The 26,491-nt window shown below is 41.0% G+C and overlaps 1 protein-coding gene across 22 annotated transcripts in view; it reads right to left on the minus strand.

The window, feature by feature from the left end:
* The window catches only part of clasp2 (cytoplasmic linker associated protein 2), a 53,553-nt gene extending 30,397 nt beyond the window's left edge, over positions 1-23,156 (minus strand). For 12 of the 22 annotated variants that reach the window (XM_042077113.1, XM_042077115.1, XM_042077123.1 and 9 more), the window contains exons 1-8: positions 22,350-23,156; positions 18,737-18,815; positions 18,172-18,275; positions 17,883-17,974; positions 17,366-17,441; positions 15,792-15,889; positions 10,472-10,542; positions 1,897-2,025 (exon numbers count right to left, since the gene is read on the minus strand). In XM_042077113.1, the coding sequence (XP_041933047.1) occupies positions 1,897-2,025; positions 10,472-10,542; positions 15,792-15,889; positions 17,366-17,441; positions 17,883-17,974; positions 18,172-18,275; positions 18,737-18,815; positions 22,350-22,547 (847 nt within the window). In that variant the 5' untranslated portion in view covers positions 22,548-23,156. Of the gene's footprint in view, positions 1-1,896; positions 2,026-2,902; positions 3,086-7,877; positions 8,124-10,471; positions 10,543-15,791; positions 15,890-17,365; positions 17,442-17,882; positions 17,975-18,171; positions 18,276-18,736; positions 18,816-22,349 lie in introns of those variants that run through there. The other 10 variants (XM_042077117.1, XM_042077125.1, XM_042077133.1 and 7 more) reach the window with 4 other exon arrangements.
* Between the last annotated feature and the right edge of the window lie 3,335 nt (positions 23,157-26,491).

Consider the following 26,491-nt stretch of genomic DNA (forward strand, 5'->3'; position numbering starts at 1 on the left):
AACACACCATTCAAGTGAACAGCTGTGGTTTGAGCTGAAAAAAACAAAACAATCAAATTACACCCATGAACACTCCTAAAGCCACGTATTGATTCTCTGGAACTGTTAATGTTCCCCATTTAGAGTGTCAAGTCTGTGTTTAAAACACCAGAGTGTTTTTGAGTGTGCACACTGGATGCACTGCAAGAGGGCTGTGAGGAGCAATTCTTTGTATTTGACTAAATGTCTAGTGGACTACAATCATGGACTGCACCTTTAATATTACAGGGTGTCCTAACAGGATCCGAGCCAGCGTCTGTCTTGTAGTATTAGGCGTTTTCTGTCTACAGTGAATCCGTTAAATATGCCCTTACTGTGTCAAGTGGGCGGTGGTAGTGTAGTGGTTAAGGAGCTGGGCTAGCGTGCAGTAGCCTGAAAGTTGTCAGTTCAATTCCCGGCTTCCACCGTTGTGCCCTTGAGCAAGGAACTTAACCCCAAGTTGCTCCTCCGGGGACAATGTGATCCCTTGTAATATAGCTGACATATGTAAGTCACTTTAGTCAAGAAGTGTCTGCTAAATGTAATGTAATGTAATGTAAAAGTTTCTCATTCAAAATAGCAGAGCAACGCGATACGACAGAAGGAAAACAGAAACGGGGCGTCCGTCAAAAGTTCTCTGAAAACGTTGCGTTGCGTCGCTCTGCACAGCACTGCGTACAGTCAGGACATTCCAATTGAAAAGAATGTAATTAAACGGATTTTATCGCTAATGTTCGCTCGCATCGCATCCTGTCAGAACAATCACTTATTGGCAGTCTGCTGTGCCAACAATGTTATGCCACACCAAATGCTGAGAAGGCGGAAAGCCCTTCATCACAGTGAAATGATCTGCTTTGTTAAGATCCTAGGGAGTAGTTGCCTATCTGAGGGTTTTGCTTAGGAATGTGTGCTAGCATGTGCATTGTATCATATTATGTTTGACAATATGTAATATCAATAGGTAATCCAATAACACTTCATGATACATTTCATGCAACATTTAATTTTGATAATGTAATATGACGAGCTAAAAAGCAATAAGCCCATTCTGCTATTTCACCTGCATCCTTCATTCGAAAACTTTATACCTTCTGGAGCAGTTTAAACAGTGACGCTAAAATAATTAAAATAACCAAATGTGTTAAAAATCCAACACTGATTTGTCAGCGCACAGTGAAATTAATAAGCCTATGTCAAATTTCACACCTGTCTGTCAGCACCTCATAACATTAACTTTCTGTCAGTCACAGAGGAATTTCTCATCAGTTATTTCAAATTCATAATAAATGAGGGAGGCACAGTACACACACACACACACACACACACACACACAGCAATGCTGGTACCTGTAGCATTCCTGTAGCAGACCACCAGGGCAGCAAAGTCAAACACACAAAGCTTGGTCTAGGCCCATTGTGTTGACTCAACTACTAAACACTAGATCCATGGGTTTACAAAATGCCGTCATCATCAGAACAAGCCATGGAAAACACTTGGATTTTGTGTATACACAGAGGGAGGTATCAACTATTACTTCACTTATTGAAATATTCCAAATATGACATCATCTGGGATTCTGGCTTAAACTCACTAACATTACTTAACACCTGGCAGCCACAGAGCATGCCCAGTGTTAATCCCCATTCCACAACACTAAAGGTATAAAGGTCTAAGTGGTATTGGTTACATGTAATAACTGGTGACGTGTATGTATGGGTGTTAGTATTTGCCTGTGTGTGTGTGTGTGTGTGTGTGTGTGTGTGTGTGTGTGTGTGTGTGTGTGTGTGTGTGTCTGTATATGTGTGTGTGTGTGTGTGTGTATATGTGTGTATATATGTGTGTGTGTGTGTGTGTGTGTGTGTATATTTTTGTGCTTACCTATTAGTTTGGATCCAGTAGCACTGGGTCTGCGGGCCTCCTGTTTCTTGGGTACTTTTGGTACTTTAAAGGCCTGAGCCGAGGAGGGCCTGCTGCCATCCACTGAGTCATCATCATCAAAGCTGCGATCTAGACACACGCAAACACAGAGACCTTAGATATGGAGACTAACAGGCCATAAATGCATGTTTAACTTCTATGTTATTGAAGGTACACACACATCAAACTCTACTTAACAATAATAAATCAAAACCCTCAGCCAAATAAACATTTATTTAAAAACAACAATCAAATGTCTGTCTAAATCTGACAAGAGTTAAATGTAGCATGACCACACAAAAAAAAACAACTGGAGGCAAAAAAAAAAACAGCAGGATTGCGGTCGATCAGCAGTGAAAGTGGTTTCCTATTTCAGCAGCATATACAGTTGGTCCCCGACCCAAACTCCATCGACGGGCCACTGAGGTCATATTCTAAGCTTTTGTAATGCATGTTTTCTAGTACAAATTCCAGGAGCATTTAGTTTTAAGCTGAAGTCATGATTAAGTTCATGGCAGCCAAAGCAACAGGAACAGCTGCATAGAGTTCTGCATGATCAAGGCTCTTCAGAGACAACGGATGTCTGCCTTTTATCAAACACATACATGTACATACAAAAAAAGAAAAAACACATTTCACACCCACACATCATGGCTGGGTAAAGCTCACTCCACAACCATAGCCACATACCTCCATCCAAGAGGCAAACAAAAGTCAACAATAATGCTCAGATAAACAGCTATAATGAATAAAAAAAACATCATATAACCACAAGCACGAGAAACTGTCTGCTGTATTAAGCATCTACTTAAATCAGATCGCTGTGGTAAACCATCTGAGCCAACACCCCATAGCCTCTAATACGCACATGCAATGCTTAACCCTACAGCCATGGCAACATGGCTAGAACAGTGCTTTATCCGTATACATATACATACATAACACAGAGACAGCTTCACACACTCACAGTCACAGATGTTTTTGCATATGAGACGCCTCATTCCTGTCCGTACGACTCGTCTGCTGTAGCTACAGCAACGATTCAGCTCGTTTTCACATCATTCTCTTCATGGTTACTCATGGCAACCTTGCACTCGCACAAAAAAGCACACAAGCGTCCGCTAAAGCCACCACCCATTTTCAGCAGCCGGCATCTTTTTCTCCCTCCCTCTTCCTCTCCCTCTCCCCCTCCCTCTCTCGGTCCCTTTCTCTCTCCATCCGCTTAAGAGCCAATCAGCAGAAGAATGACATCACTGTCCTCCAGCCAATAATGCTTGGAAGAGGTACAACCTTGTATATATCGAAGGCTTTTCGGAGCTCCTAAGCAAATTACTCTTAGGGAGAAAGACTGCAGTAGTCTTTCAATAAACAAGCACCATCAAAAAAAGGCTGGGGCGTGCGTGTGCGTTTGTGCGTGGGTGGGTGTGAGAGAGGGAGCCCAAGATAAAGCGAGAGAAGGAGTGAGAGGGAGAGAGTGAGAAGGAGAGAGAGAGAGGGAGGGAGGAAGAAGGCATGAGTGTGCCAGAAATGAGACTAGCATGCTACTGCAGCTAGCAGCAGCAAGAGGGAGGTAGCATAGTGTAATAGAATATGCCGTCACACACACGGACACATTACAGCAAAATGCTAACTGCTGCAATGATATTGCTGAATTCACAATGAAATTAAAAAAGAGACACAGCCTTGTATTTTCAAATTAATTAGGTGGGTTAGCTACCCTAGGGCATTGCTACCCCCATTGTCCAGTGGCCCTGGGTGTGTCAACAAAACAAGAACCGATCAAAGTTGCGGGGGTGGGGGTACTGCTCATGCTGTTTCCATGACAACATTACAGGCTACAGCCTCCAGGCACATCGACCTTAAGCATGTCTGGACAAAAACACTAAAAACATGACCTAAGATTATTTAAAAATAACAACAAGCATGAGTTACTGTAAAGGAATCTCATGAGAGAGGAAGACAGGAGTACTAGACATACATACAACACATACATACAAGACATATTGACAATAGTACTGATACAGAATACAGAAAAGAATTCATACAGAGCCCTCTGTTTCACATAGTCATCCTTTGGCAGGACCTGTATATTATGGTGGGCCTATATACATTTGCACAGAGAGTTTTTTTTTTTAAATATACATCTGTATACATTTCTACAAAAGGATTTCAATGGATCTTATGCGCTAGATTTATTAAAGCTCAAGCATGCAAAAAACATGTCAGACAAACAATATTTGTTTCAGGCTATAAGTCAGCCTTGGTCTATGCTTAACAAAAAAAGTAAGTAAGTAAATGAAAAAGAATCATTTAGAAAGCCAAAATCAAATCAAAATGGATGCTTTGGACGTTTAGCATATGCCTCTTATCTGTTGACACCAGAATATTAGGCAGAATTCATAAATCTGTTCTCCTTTGACATTTGCCTTTATAATAGATACTTATTTATTTCAGCAAAACAGAATAGAGACAATGGATCATCTTCCAGACTGGGTCATGTTCTAAATTAATGTCCCATGAAATTGTTCTGCTGTTTTCTTCACAAAAAACACCTGTCTAACGTAACCTTGTTAGCACCTTCCCTGAATATGACTGAACAGTTCTACGCCTTCCTGTGGAACCAATTAAAATCTTGTCTGGTGGATTAGGGTGATGAAAAGCAGATCTACAAGACCGTAACAAACTTTGCATCCTGTACTAGTTAAGAACTGCCAATAGCTGTAAAAAGCAAGGACATTGTTAGTTCACACAGAGGTAAATCAACCACAGGTCAGTCAGCATACGTCATGTGGCTGAAGTACAGCACAAATAACTAGATGTACTGCAAAGCGGTACAAAATATGACCGCCGTTGAGTCCTGCACATTCTCTCCGCAAAAATAAATCATCTCAATTTGTCTCCATCTCCCACTCAATCACCTACTCTTCCAGTTTTTGTGTATGTAAATGAGTGTGTGCATGTGTGCGTTTGCTTTTGTGTATATCTGTGCTTCTCTGTGTGTGTGTTCGCTTGTGAGTGGGTGTGTAAGTGTGTGTGTGAGTGAGTGTGTGTGTGAGTGCGTGCGTGTACATGTTTGTGTTTATGTGTGCGTGCGTGCCTGTGTGCCTACATGTCTACTGTGTGTGTGTATTTGTGTGTGTGTGTGTGTGTGTGTGTGTGTGTGTGTGTGCATACCTGTGTGTGTGTGTGTACTGTATGTGCATGTGTTTATGTGTGTGCGTTTATGTGTGTGTGCGTTTATATGTGTGTGTGTGTGTGTTTATGTGTGTGTGCCTGCATGTGTGTGCATGTATCTTTATGTGTGTGTTTGTGTGTGTTCATGAGTGCATGTGTGTGTGTGCATGCGTAGTGTACAGTCACTAAATGTACACATATATTAATTTATTGTATGGTCCCCCATGAACGGAATTCCACAAAACTGGGCATGCATTCAGAGGGTGTCATAATGATCTTACACTTCAAATTCTGTACAGTTTTGAATCTGTCAGTCAAAGATACCTGTGATTACAATGCCTCATTTTTGCTTTTCATTTTTAACTAGGTGGCGCTATACATCAAATGAGTGGTTATGGGATGGGTTGACATGGCCACTTGAGACCAACATAGTAAAAAAATGTGGTCCTCCTAGGCCCTATGGTTCTTGAGATATTCACAGAAAACTGTGTCCGCCCTAGTCTCCTTGCGGGGGTCCAATCCAGCCGGAGGGGTGTGGGATCAAAATGAAAAACATTGGTTCTGTGTCATCCTTGTGGGGCTACATGCTCAACAAGTTTCGTGCACCCCGGTCTTTCAGAGTCCTGGGATTCGTTGACACAACATCACTGAAGAAAAAAACAAAACAAAACAAAAAAAAAATCCGGAAGAAAAAAAACTCTGACTAAATCTAAATGACCTTCGCTGCGCGGAGGTCATAATAAGCCCACAAAAACAAACCATCCTAAAACCAAATACAAGTTCATTAAGACACACATGTATAATAATATTAGGGTAGATGTTGTTAAAGCAGGTATCTCACACTGCATCAGGATTCATGTATGCCAAGTAATTTGACACATTGCATTATAACGCAACTATGATTTCAGAACAATAAGAAATGATGGATGTTTTTGTGTAGTGTTGGGGCCAATTAACAGTAGAATTTGAATTCCTTGTTGATTTTACATTAATTCCATAATATTAAAGTTCAATATCTATTATTAAAGGTCAGATGTAGGTATTTTTGGCGACTGTAGAACTTCCTCTAGAGTTGCGATATATTTATATTTTACTCTGCTGTTGTAAATAGCAAATTTCTTGTGACTTATCCCCCCTGTACACAATTAAAATGCTTTTGTTGTGGAGGTAAAGGATTAATAAACTATCTCCAAAAAGCTACGTCTATGCTGTATATCTATGCTAGGTGAACGATTCGCCTATTACAAGTTTGTTTATCATCAAATTGACTTTGTAAAAATGAAAATCTTGTATAGTGTACCTTTAAAAGCTTCACTGTATAGAAGAAATTAGTTGTGATACTCACAGAAAAATTGTGTGATTAATTTGTTCATTTCTTTTTTTTTGATAACCCTAGTTTTACAATATAAATTCTACACATAGTGTCTTTAAGGACAACGAAAAAATATAATGATGACTAACAGAGAATTTGAAAAAAAATCTTTGTCTTTCCTAGTTCCTCATAACCTGTATATCCAATCCAACACATTACTGCATCACTCAATCACACTCAACTGCTCTTGTAACAGTTCCCATGTTGATAACGGCCATACTGCAATAGTTGGTGTCCTGTGGATATTAATAAGCATTTATCTTAGAAATGCAAACATAAAACTGATAATTTGTCAGAAAAAATAAGCGAATTTGAGCCAACACTCCCTGTAATGTCATGTCAATTTGAGGAGTGGGTTTCTTCCTGCTTCAGGAATCAATAAATTAAAACGAATACAAAAGGGTTGGTAGCCTGATAATCCCTGCTGGAGAGTGTCCGGTATATAAATTATGCATTTGATGGGGTATAATTTCAGAAGGTTTGGATTGAGGTTAGTGACACATAATTAACCAAAGTCAAAAATATGTTTTGGGTCCAAACTGCATGTGGTACTCTGCCCTGGAGCAGCCTAATCTATTTATGTGCACACTGCAACATGGGGAAAGGAGAAGTGAGTCCGATCCTCTCAGTCCTGATGACTAATACTCAGAAGACAAATTTATGCTTTTGTGATTTGAAAAGACTCTGACTTCTGTTATTTATTATCAAAATCACTTAAAATTGGCTAAACACTCTTTACTGGCACTTCCTCCCAATCATTCCATTACAAAAAAAAAAAAAAAAAACGGAACATGACAATAAACCAAGAATTTCAAACACGTTTTACTTTAGCTGGAGTTCATAAGCTCTAATATATGTTACGCTTTTATAGCTGTTTTCAGGCTGTTATTTTGAGTTAAATATAACTTCTGTGCATTATCTTACGATTATAACAATCACAGCAGCGCCTAACACATAACACACCAGACAACTTGCGCTGACAAGATGCCAACCAGGATCCTCACTACATACAAAAGCAGACCTATTGAGATGGAACAGAAATTCTGCGCCCTCTCTCTTCCTCTTTCTCACATAATCTCTCCTTCTAAGTGACTGGTCAGAGCAAAATATGGTAACATGACAAAACAATGACTAATGTCTAAATTAAATTCATGACTAGAAATTCTTGAGAACTTTCACAAGCTCAGCCATTCCAGAGAAAGGACTTTTTCAAAGAATATTTACTCGCATTTGCTTCTGACCGACCCTTAAGTGGATTCATGAGACCATATGTTCCGACCCTCTGCTTCCCTGATGGTCGGAAAACTACCAAGAGAAAAAAAGGAACTAACATTCTTCAACCCAAACAAAAAGGAAACAGTCCCATATATATACAGAGAGCGAGAGAGACACTCACCATCTCCATCGTCCCCCATAGTCATGGATTCTCTGCCGGCACACACTGACACTTCTTTCTTTCCCTCTCCCTGTCACACTGGATCAGTGTGACTCAGAGGCAGGCACGGCTCTCTCTGCGACCATAACGCTCTGATTCTCCCTCTCCTCCTGCCTCCCTCCTTGTATGAACAAGGGGCACACAATGCCTCAATATCTCATTCAAAACTGCCATCTGTATACATACTTAGATCAGGAGAGATCCAGTCATCCCCTCGGAGGTCTTAGCACTGTAAGCCTAACTCCTAACCTTTGCAGTATATAGTGAGAGACGGCTTAATCCTTACAGCCAACTGCTGCCAACACAGATTGAGCAGCTGAAAAGATTCCCCACCTCTCATGGCATGGCAACTGCCCATGGTATTAATGTAAGCAGACACCTTGGGTAAGTCAACACAAAAGTAACAGTCACAACAACAACAACATGATAAATTACATGGAAAACACACATTAATGACCAGTTAATTATCAACTCATGATCTTATTGAGGCACATGTAAATTATGAATTTACTTAAATGTTTAGGTTTGTGTTAGGAGAGTTTTTGTTTGGGAAAGCACAAACCTGATATGAACCATTTCCGTGATGTCACTAGCTTGTGTCACCTAGCTCACAACAGCACCAACATCCTAAGGTGCTCTCCAATAATTAATTTTCAATTAATACACAGCACATCAACACCAAACTTCGACTTAATTTATGTGAGCAAGATTCTCACCGCAGATCTATAGATTAAATAAATATTTTGGCAAAATTAAACTCCTAGAGGCCATCTGCTATTAATATGTAAATGAAACATGCTCTGTCACTATACCCACCTCCACATTCTACAAGCCGGTTAAGTCAGCTAATCACCTTGCTGCAAAAACTCTTTTTTTGGAGGGTATCTGAGCAGCTAATCATCATAGAGACACAGATGTATGGTGTCACAAATGAATCGTCCAAACAGCAGTACAGAAACCAAGCCTTCCATCTAGCTTTGTTAATTGTTCCTTTCCTTTCCTGTTGTAGCTAGAGTACTCAAGTCCTTGCAGTTGCTATTTAATTATAGCAACAGTCAAACCATTCAAAATATATAATTTGGGAATGCTACTGCCAGCTACACATAGAGGTAAACTCAAGACAATACGTTGACTAGACTAGTTGATGAGTTCAAAGCACTGAAGGAGACACATCTCTTACTCTGCTGTTTCATATTTGAATGGCATTGTTTATGTTTCAGCATTTAAATGACAAATAGTTTTTTGCTGAAATTTCAAACTGATATTAAGAAGCCTAACTAGTCTTACTTTTTACTTTGCGATGGCATGTTTGTTTGGTGAGTGAAGAACAGCTTGTGATATGGACTACAATGTCCTAATTTATATCAGTATTAATGGACATTAATTTGTATACACTTGTAGAATCATTTGGATGTTTCACATGGATGTTTGTCCTGGATTAACAACTCCGATACCAAGTCATCATTCCACATCCAGTTTGGACTAACGGATATTGCAGGAAAATCCTCTTAACTCTTGCAACCTGTGGTACCGGTCCTTACTGAACAGCTTTCTATCAGCCTGAATTAGATCTCATACAAGATAAGTCAAAGGGGCTGGGGCACCAATGCAAACACATACAAATGATGGAAAACTATTTCGGGAATTTTTACAACTTTAATCACATCAGACTTGTAGCAGTAACACTGGTAATCTCCAAATGCAAACAGCCATATTTTTTAATCAAAAATGAGACAATTCCTAAAGAAGAATGTGTGGCTATTTTCTATTTGTATCATACCAATGACAAACTTCATAGATATCCTAATTTAGAAACTACCTCATTTTTTTTCATAACACTTTGCAATCCCCCCTTTTAATGGTATTTCATCCATTGTTTTTACAATCGAAGGTAACAAGAAAGGAGATATCTTGAAATTGTTTCTGATAACAGGCATGTCATTATCAGTGCATGTAATATTGTACAATCCAGGAGTGCGTTTCCCATACAACTACGGAAGTTAGCTTTTAACTAACATGGAACAATGCATCAATCAAATAACCAACATCTAACTAAGGTCTGAACGCGGTTTGGAGTACATGACCGTTACCTACCCAAGAGGCGTGTGACTTCGACTCGCGTGCTAGTTGCTGCAAGTGGACTTTTTACAGATGCAATTTGTGCTTAAGCCATTTAACAATAGTATTGTATAGTGGTTAGAAGTGTAAAATATCAACCAGAAAACCTGAATGCATTTATAATTAATAATATGTAAACAAATGACTGATCCCTGGAACTATGCTTTAATGACAGGTAGAGAGCTGTATTTTTAACTACATAACTTTACGACAGTGTTCGCAAATGTTCGGGAAAATCTTGTGTCGCTTAACAATGCATCGGACTATGTTCGTTGCACCACCATAGTTCAAACTTTGAACTTATTAAGTTTTAAAAGTTTTAACTATTGTTTTGGGAAAGAGTTGTGTCGCACTTGCATAGTTCCAACCATGCAAGTTGCTAACGTAGTTAGCATGCATGTCCCTTTATCAGTGAGGGTGTTGGATAATCCCCTTACCTTGATTGAGAGTCAGAGCCATATTCCCAGCATGAAGAACATCATCAAAGCGGCCGAGGATCATCTGGAGTCTGTAAAACACACAACACTGTCTAATTAGAAAATAGGGAACCCTAAGATGCTTTAAATTGAAACCAAAATGCTCATTTTAACTTATTTAATGATATTTTCAATTAACATTAAACTTGATGATTAATATCACAAAATCACACAGACTTAAAATGATTCCAACTTTAAAGCGACTTTAGTCCAAACATACTGTATGAGAGTGCAGGGTTTTTAAATATTATGTTCATTAATTCTATTAAAATGATTTGTCTTTTTGTCGAGGGCATCTCAAAGGTTGCTGCTGTATCACACCTAATTTCTTTTATTAAGAGTGCCCTCCCTCGCTGTGAGTGTGGCTATATGCGGAATGCTATTCTGTAATGGAGTAGAGAGTTTCTAAAAGGGGCCAAAGACACAGGGCCAGGGGGCGGATGAGGTAGAGTGACCACACCTGCAGTCTTCCTGCTGAGGAGTGGGTGAGGAGTGCAGAAGGCGTGTCAATACTCACTCCATGATGTGCAAGAGCGGTCTGTCAGCAAGCTTGTGGACATGTGTGCATGTATGTGTGGCCGTTTGTGTGGCCGTAAGGGCTACGTGTTCAGACCAATACGAGCCTAACACCCAGATTCAGTTCTCCCTTTTCCCATTTTGACTCTTTTTCTCTCCCTGTTGTGTTACATAACCCCCAGCTGGGCACAAACACAAACGGGGAGGGGCTGGTCTCTCGCTCTGAGTGAGTGCAACACACACCCTTCCCCCACACCTTTTCTCCATCTGCCTCTCTGCCACTGCCAGCCACCCTTGTGCGATGTTCCATTGTCTGAAGGCTTGACCCACCAGGACATGACAGGAACATCCACTGGGAGAGGAAAACACCTTAACAAGGTGCTCAGAAGCTCAGGCTGCCTGATGGAGTCCATCATCACAACTTCAAATTTAACCCTTAGAACCCTAAGCTGTTTTTAGGGCATTTTCCCTACCTTTATTCATAAGGATTTATTCTGGTTATTGTAAGTGCCAAAGTGTTTTTTTCAGCAGAGTCTAGGCTATCCAGACCTGCCATCATTTCATGTATTAGTACTAGCATTTTGATTTTTTAAAAGAATTAAAATATAAAAAGCGTATTATAAAAATTCTTATATTTCGACATGTATCTCACCACAGCAAGCTCATAGCTCTACATGCATTTCATGTGTGTGTAGGGCAGACTGTCCTGAATCGGGCAATATAGTTGCCATGTTGGAGGGATACTCTGGGGCTGAGCAATTTACAGAAATATGTGGTGTGAGATTTACGGAAATAAATGCCATTTTTTATTTAGTGATGAAAAATGACCTTTCTGCGCTCCATATCTGTGACACGAACTGATCTGACCGGACTTGACCCGAGGTTGCGTGTTAGCCTGCTTGCCTGGTGTATGCACTCATAATGATTCTCAACTTTTTACTGGATTGCCATGAACAAAGTAGGCAAAAAAGGTGTTTCTTTGTTGAACAAATTGGGATGCAATGTGAGCCTTGAATTGGATGCCATGCAGGAATTTGCTAGGATCTCAAAACCGGATTATGAACATGCTTTGCCATAGAGAAACACACGATAGCGTTGAATTATAAACATGCTTTGCCACAAGAACAGACAAAAACATGGGGTAAGTCCAGCTATATGAAGTTATTATTTTGCTGTAACTTCGTCTGTTTTATAACCCAGAAGGATCAAAGGTATCAAATGATAGCTCTGAGTGTCCTCTTTCATCTGACATGCCTGGCATATCTATCCGATCACGGGTCCGCGAGTAATTCAAACAAGAGTAATAGGTGTGCAGCGTTGGTTTGTGTACATGACGTTATTATTTTGCAGTCACTTAGTCTGTTTTTATAAGCCAGAAATATCGATAAACATGGTACCAATGGATAGCCCTGTGTCCCCTCTTTCATCTGATATGCTTGCCATATCGATGCGATCACGGGTTCGCGAGTAATTCAAACGAGAGTAATGGGTGCACAGGTGAACGCAGAGAAGTATAGACTGTAAATATGATGCAATTTGATTTAATTTCATGATTTTTTTTTTTTTTCATACTTGATCGTAGAGACAAGTGTGTAGTCTCGTTGGAAAGCCCCACTTCTGCTCTGTCACATCACGCTGTGATGAACAGTTCCGGAGCAATGCAACAGAGAAGAAAGGGTGTGTTTTTTGACGCACTTTGCGCCAATCGGGTTCTAAGGGTTAAGTGACTCATTTCAAAATCTCTTTGACTATTAAGAGTGCATCAGCTAACATCTTCATATACCTATCATTCTAGCAATAGTTTTCGGGATCTTCAAAAAACGTCATCTGCGTTATCAAAATTAATTATCTGTTTATCATGTTTCTAAAAAAAATCATTTTCCTCACAGCCACAGTTTGCATGTTAATCGTTACTGTTACTATTCTGTTAATTCTATTTAGTGTTATCATTGGTATTTCTTTTATTCAGGCCATATGAATTTACTGTAAACTAATATTTAATATTAACAGTGTTTATTAATGCCATTGGAAGTTGCTTTGAAAAAAAGCATCTGGCAAATATCATAAACAAACATAAAAAGAGGAACAGGCAAAAAACTGTTTTCTTTATTAGGTATCCTTTTGGCATCAGTACAAGTACCAAGTTTTGGAATATTTATAGTACACTGACTAACAATTTTCATATCAGTTGTTCATAACGCTGGTTTGGCCTTCTTGTTGTGGTCTAATTGGGAAAGGCCTAATTAGCTTTGCTTAAGATTTGCTGCACATGCCCTCAATGCCCAACATATCCTCAGGGTTGTCCTAGCATCGCCTCGAAATATGTGTCTAATCCTAAGTGGCTGTACCCTTGCTGGCTGATTTAGAATAATTCAGATTGATCAACATTAGGCATGACAACCAGAACAAACTACCCTCGTACTTAAGTGTTAGGAAAGTCATGGTGGGTTGAGAGAGTGTGATCATTTGTAAGAACACATAAGTGAATGAAATCCTTTGAGTTTACATACTCTGTATGTTTTCTTTGTAAATATTTGAGCAAAATCTGGTGTTATTTTGAAAATGGCAGTGATGGTGACCGTCGATTGGTACCATAAGGAAAACAGAACGTATCAAAAGTTTGGCAAGGTAAAACTGAGAATGGGTGGAATGTCTGAGTAACACACTAGAGTAATAAGCGGACTTAACCTCTGGGATAGAAAAGGGTAACCTTCCCACACCCGCTCTACTTCTAACCACTGTACAAGCATGGTTCAAACAGACAGGATATCTATAATAATATAGCATTAGGTTTAAACTGAAAGAGGACAGTGTACATCACATAACACTTAGACTGTCAGTGTGGGTTTACATGGACACTTTTAATCCAATTAGAGTAATGGCTCAATCGGAATGAAAATGACGCATATGAACACCTTGATCGGAATATAACTGCTAATCTGATTAGAATTCTAATCGTAATGACAGGGGTGGTGTTTTCCGTTGTTATTCCGATTGAACAGCCATGTATATGGTGAAACAGGTTGCCTGGTGTAACTTAGGATTGATGGGTCTCAAATGGACACTTTGTTTCCATTCAAAATCGGAAGAGTACAACTCTCTCACCAACAGTCCCACTCATCTATCAGTCTTTGGCCTTGGGAGGAGGCAGGGTCAAGTCTAAAGATAACAGTAGGCCCACTAACAAAAAGGTTATCTTCTTGCTGTCGACTTCTTTACATTACCCCCATAACCAATGCATTACTGTAAGATTGCTTGATTAAACGCAAGGCAAAGACTACAACAACTAAAATGTTGACTAAATTATCTACGTCCATCTTCTCAAGCAAACTCAAAACAGCAATGGCTATTCCCACCAAAGATTATATCGTAAACGTGCTAATTACCAACCATTTCGTTCAAAATTCTAAAACAATGATGCTTTTTTAATACTTCAAAATAACCTTTGATAAATTAACCTTACATTTTTGAACAAAATCTAGTATGGTTCTTACCGGGGCTTTTACTGCCTGAAATGTCCGATTTTGTTTACCACGCTCGGAGTTTAGTGCTGGGCCTATTCCTATCAACGGTTAGCCCGTGAATTCTCGTCGCAAATCAAAATTCCACTGGAGCTCCAAGCGGATTTGTACACGCAGCCTTACAACACAGTTTACAACTGTCACGGTAAAATGTAATTTTTGGTACATAGCTAATTTAGATACACTTATTGTGTGGGTGCTTGCGTTTCTTTAGGAATCCGTCGTCTTGGTTTGTATAGAAATGAATATTAAGTGACACATACACATAAGAGGTTGGAAATACGTGACGGTTGGTAATATGTGACGTTCTGTTACAGAGCTTGTAAACACCTGATCGGAAAAGAACATATCCTATGTAAACAGAGGACACAAAATTTTCATTTGGAATCATTTAATTCGAATAAAAAGACTGTCCATGTAAACATACTATTGGAAATTTACCTTGTGTTTCCTCAGCCCAATAAAATATTTTTCCTTGGTTTTTAAACTTTAACACACACATCACACAACAAAAAGGATAGACATTTTGCTATCAGTAAATCACACAATGCATGAGGAAAGTGAATTCCTTTATCCACCAGAGGAGACATTTGATTTAATCATGAGTTGGATGCCAAATACTAGTCTCAGCAGGGATCTCTGTCGTCTTATCTTGTTGTCTAGGATTTAGTGTGGCACTACTGACCTTAAAAGGTCAGAGGAATGTAGTAGTCAATTCAAGTCACGTTTATTTATATAGCGCATTTTCATATGCACAGAGTGCAACCCAAAGTGCAAATCAGCAGCAAAAGTTTGAGATTTGTATCTAGTTGTTTCTATTAAAGGAGTTATTTTGGTAACGTGGAAGAAGAGATAGCACAAGGAGTACTGCTAAAGACTCTGAACTCAAATTCAAAGTAGTTACTTCTTATGACTTCCCCAGCACAAGTTTTTGTTTCCATTTCAGAATATGTGCAATACTGGTTGAAGACATTTTATTGAAAGCTGCGGTTCTTCTTTGTTTTTAGTTTATCCAAGTACGAGGCATTCTTTACAAACTACATTTCTCTATATAGTTTTGCTGGCAGTAACAGACCTTCTCAATAGACACCTCTGTCTTGTACCCAAATAATAGCAAAATTGACCAAAATGTATATGTATTGCTGTAATCAATTTGTCATGTTTTAATCCACAACAAAATGTTTGATGTTAAAAAATGGGATTCTATTAAATGATAAAAATGAGACCATTATCCAACTGCTTACCGCTGCCCGGGCATTCCACTCTTGTTCAGGTCAACCCTCACTCTCTCCCCCACGTGACGATACACCTCCACCAGAGACACTATGGCAGACTCCCTCACCTACAACATACAGTACATTTCCACAACTCAGCAGAACACAACACAAATGCAATTTAATCACCAAACCAGATGTCTTCCTGGAATACCAAATGCCCTTACTTTGGCAGGCAAACAGCATTCATTCATTTATTTGGTTCGCTTGCAACTTAAAACAACATTATAAGACCATTAACATTCATTACATTGTCAGAGATTTTTTTCCATGTACTTTAACAGATACAGTAAATTATATTCCTGCATTAACATATTTTTCCAAATACAGTGCATACAGTTTTTTTTTTTTTTTTCAAATACAGTATACTACACAAACACATCTTGACAAAAAGTGGGCCGTTCCTCTAACTTGCCCTCTTCTCCATCATCACTCTCCTCTTCCACTGGAATAACCCTTCCTACCTCTACATGTCCATTCTACAGCATTTAGTGCGCTACTGTGAGAGAGGATGGTTGTAGTACTGCGATGTCTAGTGCCAAAGGTCGTGTGGCACTTGGAACATGAAGTTGGCAGATTCAAAGGGAAGATGTTGAATTTCCTCAGTCTACCAACAAAATGGGCTAGCCACCCAGCAGCAACTAACTGGGAACAATTCAGCTCAGAATCGTATCATTCTCCTTTCAAGCCACCTCAACACGTCAAGCAGAGAGTCGCAATCAAACATCAGTCGCAGAGGTCTGGGGGCAGCCATGGCCTTCTGGTTAGGGCTTTGGGCTTGTAACCGAAGGGTTGCCAGTTCGATCCCAGACCAGTAGGAAAAATGCAGGCAGGGAAAGCACATCCACGACTGAAGTGTCCTTGAGCAAGGCACCTAACCCCTCACTGCTCCCCGAGCGCCGCTGTAGCAGGCAGCTCACTGCTCCAGGTTAGTGTGTGCTTCACCTCACTATGTGATCGCTGTGTGCTGTGTGTGTTTCACTAATTCACAGATTGGGATAAATGCAGAGACCAAATTTCCCTCACGGGATCAAAAGGGTATATATACTTATACTGAGGTACAATCTCATTAAGGTACCACACCACTGAAGTTTTATCCATCACCCAGTGTCACCACACATTGATGCACCACTGTCTGATCCACAGCTTTTCTATTTGCCTCCTACACCAGGACTCTTTGCCTTTTTGCAAAGCTGCCACGATCAGCACACACACCTTTGTTCTGTGAAGACAGCAGCTACCTGCCTTCTCTGTCAGCAAGAGGGTAATCAGTAAGTGCCACACTGTTCTTCCGAGTGTTAAAAGTAACTGTTAAGCATCTCAGCATGCCAACAACCACTCCTCCCTCAAGTGCTACTGTTGTGTGTGAGCTCCATGGGCTTGTAGGAAGGGTCTAAATACAGTGTTGATCTTAATCATAGTGCCCCATCCTCTGTAGCCCAAGCGGTTTTCCAGTCCCCAATTCAAGACTACACCACTCCAAAGGAATACATGACTGTAAACACACAAGACACATACAAATTATGTTATCACATATTATTTACCTGTGGGTTTTGGTCTCCAGTTAATGTGCAGAGAAATGGCACGATCTTACTGAGACTCAGTGGCTGGGCACCATACCTGTGAAGGAGACGCCAGTCAGTGTGCATCATATCCATAAGGTACACTGGATCAGGTGCATTTACTACTTCTATTCTTGTAGCATTGCCATATGCTTTGTCCTGTTTTAACTGGCTTGATACATCTGATATGATCATTCTGTGACACATGGGGAACTGGGGAGTGTAGATGTTGGGTGATTGTGTCCAGTGATGTAGTCTTGTTAGCTGTAGTGGGTATACTGTGATGTAGTCTTGTTAGCAGTAGTGGGTATACTGTGATGTAGTCTTGTTAGCTGTAGTGGGTATACTGTGATCAACCCCCAATGTTAATATGTATTTTAAGTGGGTATACTCAGATGGTGATGCTTTATAAGTGGGCATACTGCGTAGTCCTGGGTATCACATAGACTACACCACTGATTGTGTCTACCGGTAAGCAGTGTGTGAGGAGTATACTCACGTGTTAAGCGTGGCAACTAGGCAGATACACACTCCTTCTCTACTGCGGAAGTTCTTGTGTTTAAAACCAGGAAATAATCTCTCCCAAACATACTGTGAATAGAACAGGTGAAAATAGGGGTCATTAAAGCCCCTAAAAAACACATTTTCTACAGACAGATAGACAGACAGACAGCACACATTTCACTCACTTTGAGCCGGTGAAAAGCATGCAAACTAAATGCATTAATAGAAGTCAACATGTGTGCTTGGCCCTGTCTTCAGTATCCGCATGTTGCACTGATGCTCACCATAGGCGTGGCACACTGCTCCATAAGCTTCAGGATGAGCGCTTGGGCCTGCTCGCGCACCTGGTCTTTAGAGTCCCCCAGTCGATCCACCAGCGCCGGAACAACTGCATGCAGAAATAATATAGAGATCAGTATATAGCCTTCTAAGCAGACAAGGTGGACTTGTCTTAGTCTACAGAACATCCATGACCAATCCTATTCAGAAAAATATGTTTGTGGTTTTGGAATGATTTGGATATTTTAAAATTATTTTCCATATTTTTTTCCATTTCATTGATAAGAGTGCAAAGTCTCCAAGGTTCTTGAAATGTACAAATGTCAGAGCATCACCTCTAAACAAAATCAAAAGGTGTCCTTCTCCACAAGAGACCATACCACACTTTTCACACTATCAGGGTCACATTCACACATAGCGTCACATAAACACACATACATATCACTTATATATCTCAACACATACTAATACAGACACACACAGGCCCACATGTGCACACAGACAAAATAATAATATGAAAAAAATAAATAAAAATACACTGACATACAAAAACAATCACACTGTCCTTACCTGTACCCACAAATCCTCTGAACCGTTCATTCAGTCTGTCAACAAATGCTGCTACAATATCAATGCCCAGCAAGGCCACCTATTTAGAACACACAGATTCAAACAAACTTTATTAGTGAATTCAGTTCATTGAGAGTAGAGAGAACAATGTATTTTGAAACAGAGCCCTAAACCTTACTGCAAAACTGTGCATGTGCCCAAGTATATTAGACCCAGGAAGTATCACATCAAGGTGTAAAAAAGAACACAGTCATTAAGAGCCACCTATACTTGGCAAGGATAACAACAACACTTACATTCACGATGGCCGTTTCCACTAACCATGCAGAGCAAGTGATACAACAGCACAGAAGAAAAGGGAGAGGAAGCAAAATGCCATCATCCTACACAGCCTCAACCCCAGACCATGAAAGTAATAAACCTACACTCTGACAACACCAGCATGAGCCAGGCTCAATGGTATGACTGTGCATCACAAAGCCTCTCCCTCCTTCAGGAGGGGTACCAATGTATTTAATTCACCAATGTATTACATTCAAACGTAACCCTCATGCATTGTAACATCATATTATTATAGACATTACTTTCACTTGTAACCATTCTCAATGAGAGATAATTCAACATTCATAGAGATAAACTTTTACACAATTTAAACTTTCACAATTTAAACTTTTACACAATTTTAAACTTTCACAATTTTCAGCCTAAGTTACAATTAGTCACTTTCTTGTATGTTTTATTCATGTTCATAATTAATGCATTTAAGGAAGGTAGAGGTGCAACTTCATGAACATTTACTGCAAATTGTGCTAGAATAAGGTTCACATAGCATTGTACAGTCTAATATCAATTTTAATCCACATGACAATAACTAAACCATTGATTTGAACGCATCAATTGACGTTGTCCACTTGGACAGCTAGAGGAGATAAAACCCCTTAAAGGAAATTTGATGAAATTGATTTTGCAAAAGTAGAAAGAGCTCAGCAAGGATGGTATGGGACACGTAGTATCAAGAGTGGTTTTGGCTATGTAGTCATGGGCCTGGTTTTTCATGGAACAAAACATCTTCCTTGTCCCAAAAAGCATCTGTTGGACATGGATGTTAACCTGCCCTAAACAGCTTTCAAACGTTCTGTTTCTGTTGTTACTTTAATTAAACTGCAACAACAGAGATTGCATTATAATTCCTCAATAAAAAGCCAATGGAACTAAATTAGGCTAAACCAACAACAGAGGGCAAGCCTATAATAATCCCCAAAAAATAACACTATATTAGCACTAGCACGTTTACTAAGTCTATTTATTCTGACAGATACAGTAATCTAAAAAAAAATAACTTTCAAATAATTAACAAGTTCGATACTAATTCTAAATATATGTGCAGTGTGCCATATTGTATCATCTATCGTATATAAAATAATTCCTCTCCATGATAAGAATATCTACTTTATTGTCAGATGTGTAGTTCATATAGCATGATGATGTTTTTGCATACCAGTATGTATAGGGTCTAACAGTCCAGCAACAGTCACCAAATGTGTAAAAATGTGTGAGGTCAGGTAGGTTGCTGAAATAGGCCTGCTTCAGTACAGACTTTCAATAATTTACAGGATTCTCCTTAGCCTAGAAATCTAGACGCACCCTAAATTATATTTGCTGCCAGGGCTAGTCTAGCAACTCTCCGTTGGCTTGTGAGCTCGAAAAATTAAACTTCTATCAGGCCAATCAAATCGTGTATAGAGTCGTTAGGTGGGCTTAACATAATGATTGATGGCAGAGTTGCAACGGTTTGGCTTGAATTCCCTGCTACTTGAAATCAAAGAAGATGGATGTTGATGTTGGCGAACAGTGTGACGAGTTAAGCTTTTATGAAGTTGGCAAAAGTTTGAACCCTGCAAAAAATGCATTCTAACCTAGTGTTATTGATCTTATATTAAGATTAAAAAATCTATTTGGTATTGTTTTTAGTATGAAAAGACTTACCTAGCGCCCTCACAAAAGATCATTTTGACTTAATTTAAGAAGACTTTAACTTATTTTAAGGAGTCTTATCAAGACAAATTTGCTCAACGCACTGGCAGACAAATTTGCTTGTTTTTAGGACAAATTTGCTTAACACACTGGCAGACAAATTTGCTTGTTTTCAAGATGAGATGTCTTAAAATAAGTATTTTTTTTTTTAATTAAGTCAAATGATTTCACATGAAAGCGCTAGGTAAGTTTCTTTATACTGAAAACAATACCAACTAGTTTTTTTTATCTTGATATAAGATTAATAACACTTGGTTAGATAAGCAGTTTTTGCAGTGAACTAGCCAACTAGCTCCGCTGGTGGGAAACGCATGGGACTCATAGCGCTGTCCTACTGCGTGCAGAGGGAATTCAGAAAGACAACCGATTATCCCGCCCCTCGGACTGAGCACTGCGAACGGTGAGTGCCCAGACCCTACATTTTAATGTGGGTCTGGCTCGTCAGGCTAGATTCTCCTTGCATCTGGGCTTTATCAAGGATGTAAAGTAAAAAATGTAATACGATTATTAGCCCCACATAGCTTGTTACATTTATTTACTGAATGTACAGAAAATGTTATATTTGTATACCATAATATGAAATTACCTATATCATGATATGAGAGTTTAGGCATAATGCACAGCGCTAATTAGGCCTATATGGAAATGTAAAGTTATGTTATTGCCGTTAATTCATTTAGTGTCGACGAACCAGCTTTAGCTTTAGCCAAAGGACACAAATACAGGCAATAGATTAATTCTGTTTACACGTTCTGTCTATCAGTCATAATTTGTTGGCTGAAACTGTAGGCCTATTATGTACATTCAGCCACATTCCATCCCCATGGATGTCAGCGGGCAAACGAGGGTTAACGTCACGCGGCTAGACAATAGCTAATGAATAATCCATCGATGCTCCGCCCAGAAAAAAATACTTAACAGCAGACGATTGATATCGTAAATTCTGGCATTATCGGGTAAGAAAAGACACAAACACCCAAACCATCACTCTTTCCTTCCATTGTCGCCGCTATGGAAGAAACACCCATCCCTATGGACCAGTCGGTCAACATCCAAAAACAACGCACAAACACAATAGCCCTGTGCCCTCCCCCGCAGCTCTGCACACACGCGCGCGTACACACATACACACATTTCATTATAAATCGAGTATTAACGATATAATACTGTTTCCTTTCTTATTGAGGAATAGCATTCAGTTATGATCACCTATTTAGCCACCACCCCTTCCAAAAAAAGAGAACGGGCCATACTGCAAGTCATCAGGTATTCGAGCAAGCTGTAACGTTACAGGCAACTGGATCAACTAACGTTAGACCACCCTTTGTCATCCACTTTTTCTTCACACCGTATTTCAAATACGGACTAACATTAGCTACAAGCTACATTGATGGGATACACAACGTCAGGTTAAGAGGTGAACGTAAAAAGCAAAAGTACCGTTTAATATATATTATCAGGATGTGTGATGATGAATTAGCGGTCTGCTGTGAATGACGGGAGATAACGTTCCCGTTCGCATTTTAACCTGTTATAATGCAGCCTACAAATGTTATGTTCCACATGTCTCTGGTGTTACCTTGTAATTGCTGGAGTTGACCCATCCAGTTAGTTCATCTATGGTTTTGTCTAACCGTGATTTGTCTTGCTCAACATCCAAAGACCTCTGAGGATCATTGAGGTAGTCTATTAAATCTGGGCCGACCTGCAGACGCCGGGTCACGTCCTTTTGCAAAACCTGCTGGTAAAAATAGTCCATGTTGTCATTTTCCCCCATTGAAAGCGAATGTATTGGGCCTGCAGAAGCCGCTAGCCGCACAGTGACGTTTCGGTTCCCGTTTAGTGTTGAAGAAAGCGAGGCTGTCACCAAAACCTTGGACTATCCAGTGAGGTCGGCTTCCTCGTTTTGTATGATATGCGATATGAAATCAACGTAGCGCGATATTAAACGGCAAGTGTAAGACGTCCCAGTCAAATCAATGATCCATTAAGTTGATGGATAGACGCGAATTGTTCAAAAAGTCATAGTTACGATTAGAAACAGCCACTGACGCACATTAATAACAGTTAATGCAAACTGAACGATGCGATGGTCTAGCAACCTAGCTAGCTAAAATACCAACGTTAGCTAGCTAGCCAACTATGCTGACGTTATGGCTGACTGGGCAAGGGCCTAACGCCTAGTTCATAACTCCTGCAATCCATGATGGAAATGTCCGTAATATGCAGGTGTGGTAAAGTCAATGCAGCCACGGCTGAATTGGTTGTCGTTCCAACTGGCGCTCCGCCGGTTTGTGATAGTGTGAAATCCGGAGTCTGTCAGCCTACCAGTCGGCCTACAAAATAACACCAGCGCAGCGGTGGGTATGGGCTTCGGGGTCCTCTAGCGCCGCACAGTTAACCCAATGAGATGCCTGAATATAAATCGAGGGGATGCAAACCTCCGCCATCTGGTGGTTAAAAGTTTGAAAGCTAACCTGAGCAAAGTTGTCAGCCTAAAGATAATGCTACGATTGACCTATGTCCAGCCACCACTACCAGACCTTGTGTTCGTTCGCCTATTCATGGAGAGGTATTTGCGAAGATATAAGAAATTACATCTGGCTACACCAATGACTGCACAGACTACAAGTCATAATTGTAACTGGGCCTTATAAATTATGAACTATTTGCCAAGCAAGTGTTGATAGACCTGATAATCCTTCAATCAGCCAATAAATACATAGGCTAGATAGAGTAAATTTGATTAAAAAATCCACCCTTGGCACCTTGTGATATTTTTTATGAATTGAATAGCTTTCACACCAGATTGCAAAATGAATTCCATTTATGCAAGTATGTCCAGCGGCATCCATTCAAGCCTTTAACTGCTCCTCTACAGTATATTGGGCACACAGCTGTGTGCAGGCCTGTTCTATTGGATATTCACATAGTGTATGAACATGGTCACTAATGAATGACATCAGTAAAAGTAACTTAAATAAATAATTTAAGTTACTTTAATAATAATCTGCACAACCTCACAAAGCCTGCATTTGCATTTGTTGTATTCGAGATAGGACAATACAGATGGAAATAGCTTTTGAACCATATATTTTACACTTGAGATATAAGTTAAGGAGCCCTTTCACTGCTCAATAAGACCAATTACATTTGAAATACTTCATTTTGTTTAAAAATTTGTTTTGTTTTGCTTGACAACATTTAACAATGACCCTATAGACTGATTATGGCAATGCCATGAGGTGAGTGTAAATATATATAAGTATAAATATATATACTCTTTTGATCCTGTGAGGGAAATTTGGTCTCTGCATTTATCCCAATCCGTGAATTAGTGAAACACACTCAGCACACAGCGAACACACAGTGAGGTGAAGCACACACTAATCCCGGCGCAGTGAGCTGCCTGCAACAACAGCGGCGCTCGGGGAGCAGTGAGGGGTTAGGTGCCTTGCTCAAGGGCACTTCAGCCATGCCTACTGGTTGGGGTTCGAATCGGCAACCCTCCGGTTACAAGTCCGAAGCGCTAACCAGTAGGCCACGGCTGCCCCAAATTTATGTATTTATTTATTTATTTTAAGACGGTAGGGTCAGCTCATACGGAGTACAAGAACTTGGAAATAAATGCTAGGCCTATCCTGTGTACACAGTGTGTTAAGCCTAAGCCAAACACATAAGGCCCCTGGTGTGTGAAAAAAAAAAATTCTGTTGAGGTGACCCACCAATGTTTGTGCTAAGGCTATATCTCACATTGCATTAAATTAGCAGATGCCCTTAGAGGAAAGCATATTTTGTTTTGTTGAAGAGAATATTTGTAACATTGCTATAAAGTTAACATAAAAAACACAGCTTGTGGATTTAAATTCCCGATGCCTGCAATGCTCTATCACACTTTTTAATTTATGTTTATATATATTATTGTCAGGATCTGGCCCGGACTGTTGGAGTTTGTGCCACCCTGGTGGCCATTTTGTGTATTGTCCTGTGTTTTTTTTTGCCTGTTCCCCATGTGCTTTGTGTTACCTGCCTGTCACCTGTCGTTGTCTCCGCCCCATCTCCTTATTTGGTCTGTGCTTCCTGTCTTGTTTGTTTTCCCTCCATTTCTGCCTCCTCACCTGTTCCCTGTTATTGTCTCGTTGGTTTCGTCCAGTCCTCTGTCTCTCTGTTTGTCTAAGTCAAAGTCCCGTAAGTAAGAGAGTCTTTAAATGTAAAGTTCGTGTTAAAAATAAATTCTGTTTTTTCCATAATTCTGCCTGGTGGAGTCTTGCACTTGGGTCCTCCTGCACAACCGTGACAGTACGATCCGACCACAAATGGACCCAGCAGACTCTGACTTCCCAATGGAGGAGCTAAGTCAGGTGGATTACACTCTCAGCAGGCTCAACTCTGAGCTAGTGAAGTCCACTGACTTGGAGTGCCGGCAGGCTATCATTACCTTGATGGAGAGGACTATTTCCTCAAGGCCCTGGCTACTGAAGGTTCCAGGAATGGCTACCCTGGCCGACCAGCTGTCAGGTCTGGGTAAGAGCCTTCAGTCCCTCCTTGGTCCCTCCAGTAACCCAGTTTTTGAGGCTGCTAGTTTCCCGCCTGACCCTGCCCCTCCAGCTCATTGCCAGGGGCTTAGGGTGGGTGTGCTGCGCCTTCAGCCGGCCGCTTCAGGTCCAGAACCCCAGCCTGAGGAGTTCCAGTTCCCCCCAGAACTCATCTAGGTCCCTCAGGCTCCCTCCCGGAGGAGACGTGCCAAGCGTCGGCCAACCCGGTCATCCAACACCATGCCTCCTGTGCCCAGCCCAGAGGCGCCCCAGCCGAGTCCACTCCTGTGCCCGCAGCCCAGTCGCCCGACGCCACGCCTGCAGCCCAGTCGCCCTACGCCACACCTGCAGCCACGCCGGCAGCCGAGTCTCCCAACGCCGCGCCGGCAGCCGAGTCTCCCGACACCGCGCCGGCAGCCGAGTCTCCCAGCCGAGTCTCCCGACGCCACGCGGCAGCCCAGCCTCTGCCTGTCTGTCCAGCCCCACTTCTGCCTGAGCCAGATCCGCCTCCCTCTGACTTTCTGGCCCCACTTCTGCCTGAGCCAGATCCGCCTCCCTCTGACTTTCTGGCCCCGCCCCTGCCCGAGTCGGTTCCGCCTCCCTCTGACTCTCCGGCCCCGCCCCTGCCCGAGCCCTTCTCTGTTCCTGTCTCTCCTGAGTGGTCTGTCCCTGTCCCCGTCACCGTGCCAGTCACCATCCCCGTCACCGTGCCAGTCACTGTTCCCGTCACTGTGCCCGTCTCTGTCTCTGTCTCTGTCCCAGTCACCATCCTAGTTACCATCCCTGTCACCGTCCCTGTTACTGTCCCAGTCACCATCCTAATCACTGTCCCTGTCACTGTCTTTGTTCCTGTCCCTTCCCCTGCCCCTGAGTCTGCCCGTCTGCTCGTTCCCTGCCCAAGCCCTCTGAGTCTGCCCCCGTCTGAGTCTGCCCCGTGGTCACAGTCTGTATGACCAGTCCCTCCGTCCAGGCCCCCTCTGCCCACCTTGGTTGGACTTTTCAGGGGACTTTTCTGTGCTTCCTGTCTTGTTTGTTTTCCCACCATTTCTGCCTCCTCACCTGTTCCCTGTTATTGTCTCGTTGGTTTCGTCCAGTCCTCTGTCTCTCTGTTTGTCTAAGTCAAAGTCCCGTAAGTAAGAGAGTCGTTAAATGTAAAGTTCGTGTTAAAAAAAAAATCTGTTTTTTC

The sequence above is a fragment of the Alosa sapidissima genome, chromosome 21 (assembly GCF_018492685.1).
Source record: "Alosa sapidissima isolate fAloSap1 chromosome 21, fAloSap1.pri, whole genome shotgun sequence".
Lineage (NCBI taxonomy): Eukaryota > Metazoa > Chordata > Actinopteri > Clupeiformes > Clupeidae > Alosa > Alosa sapidissima.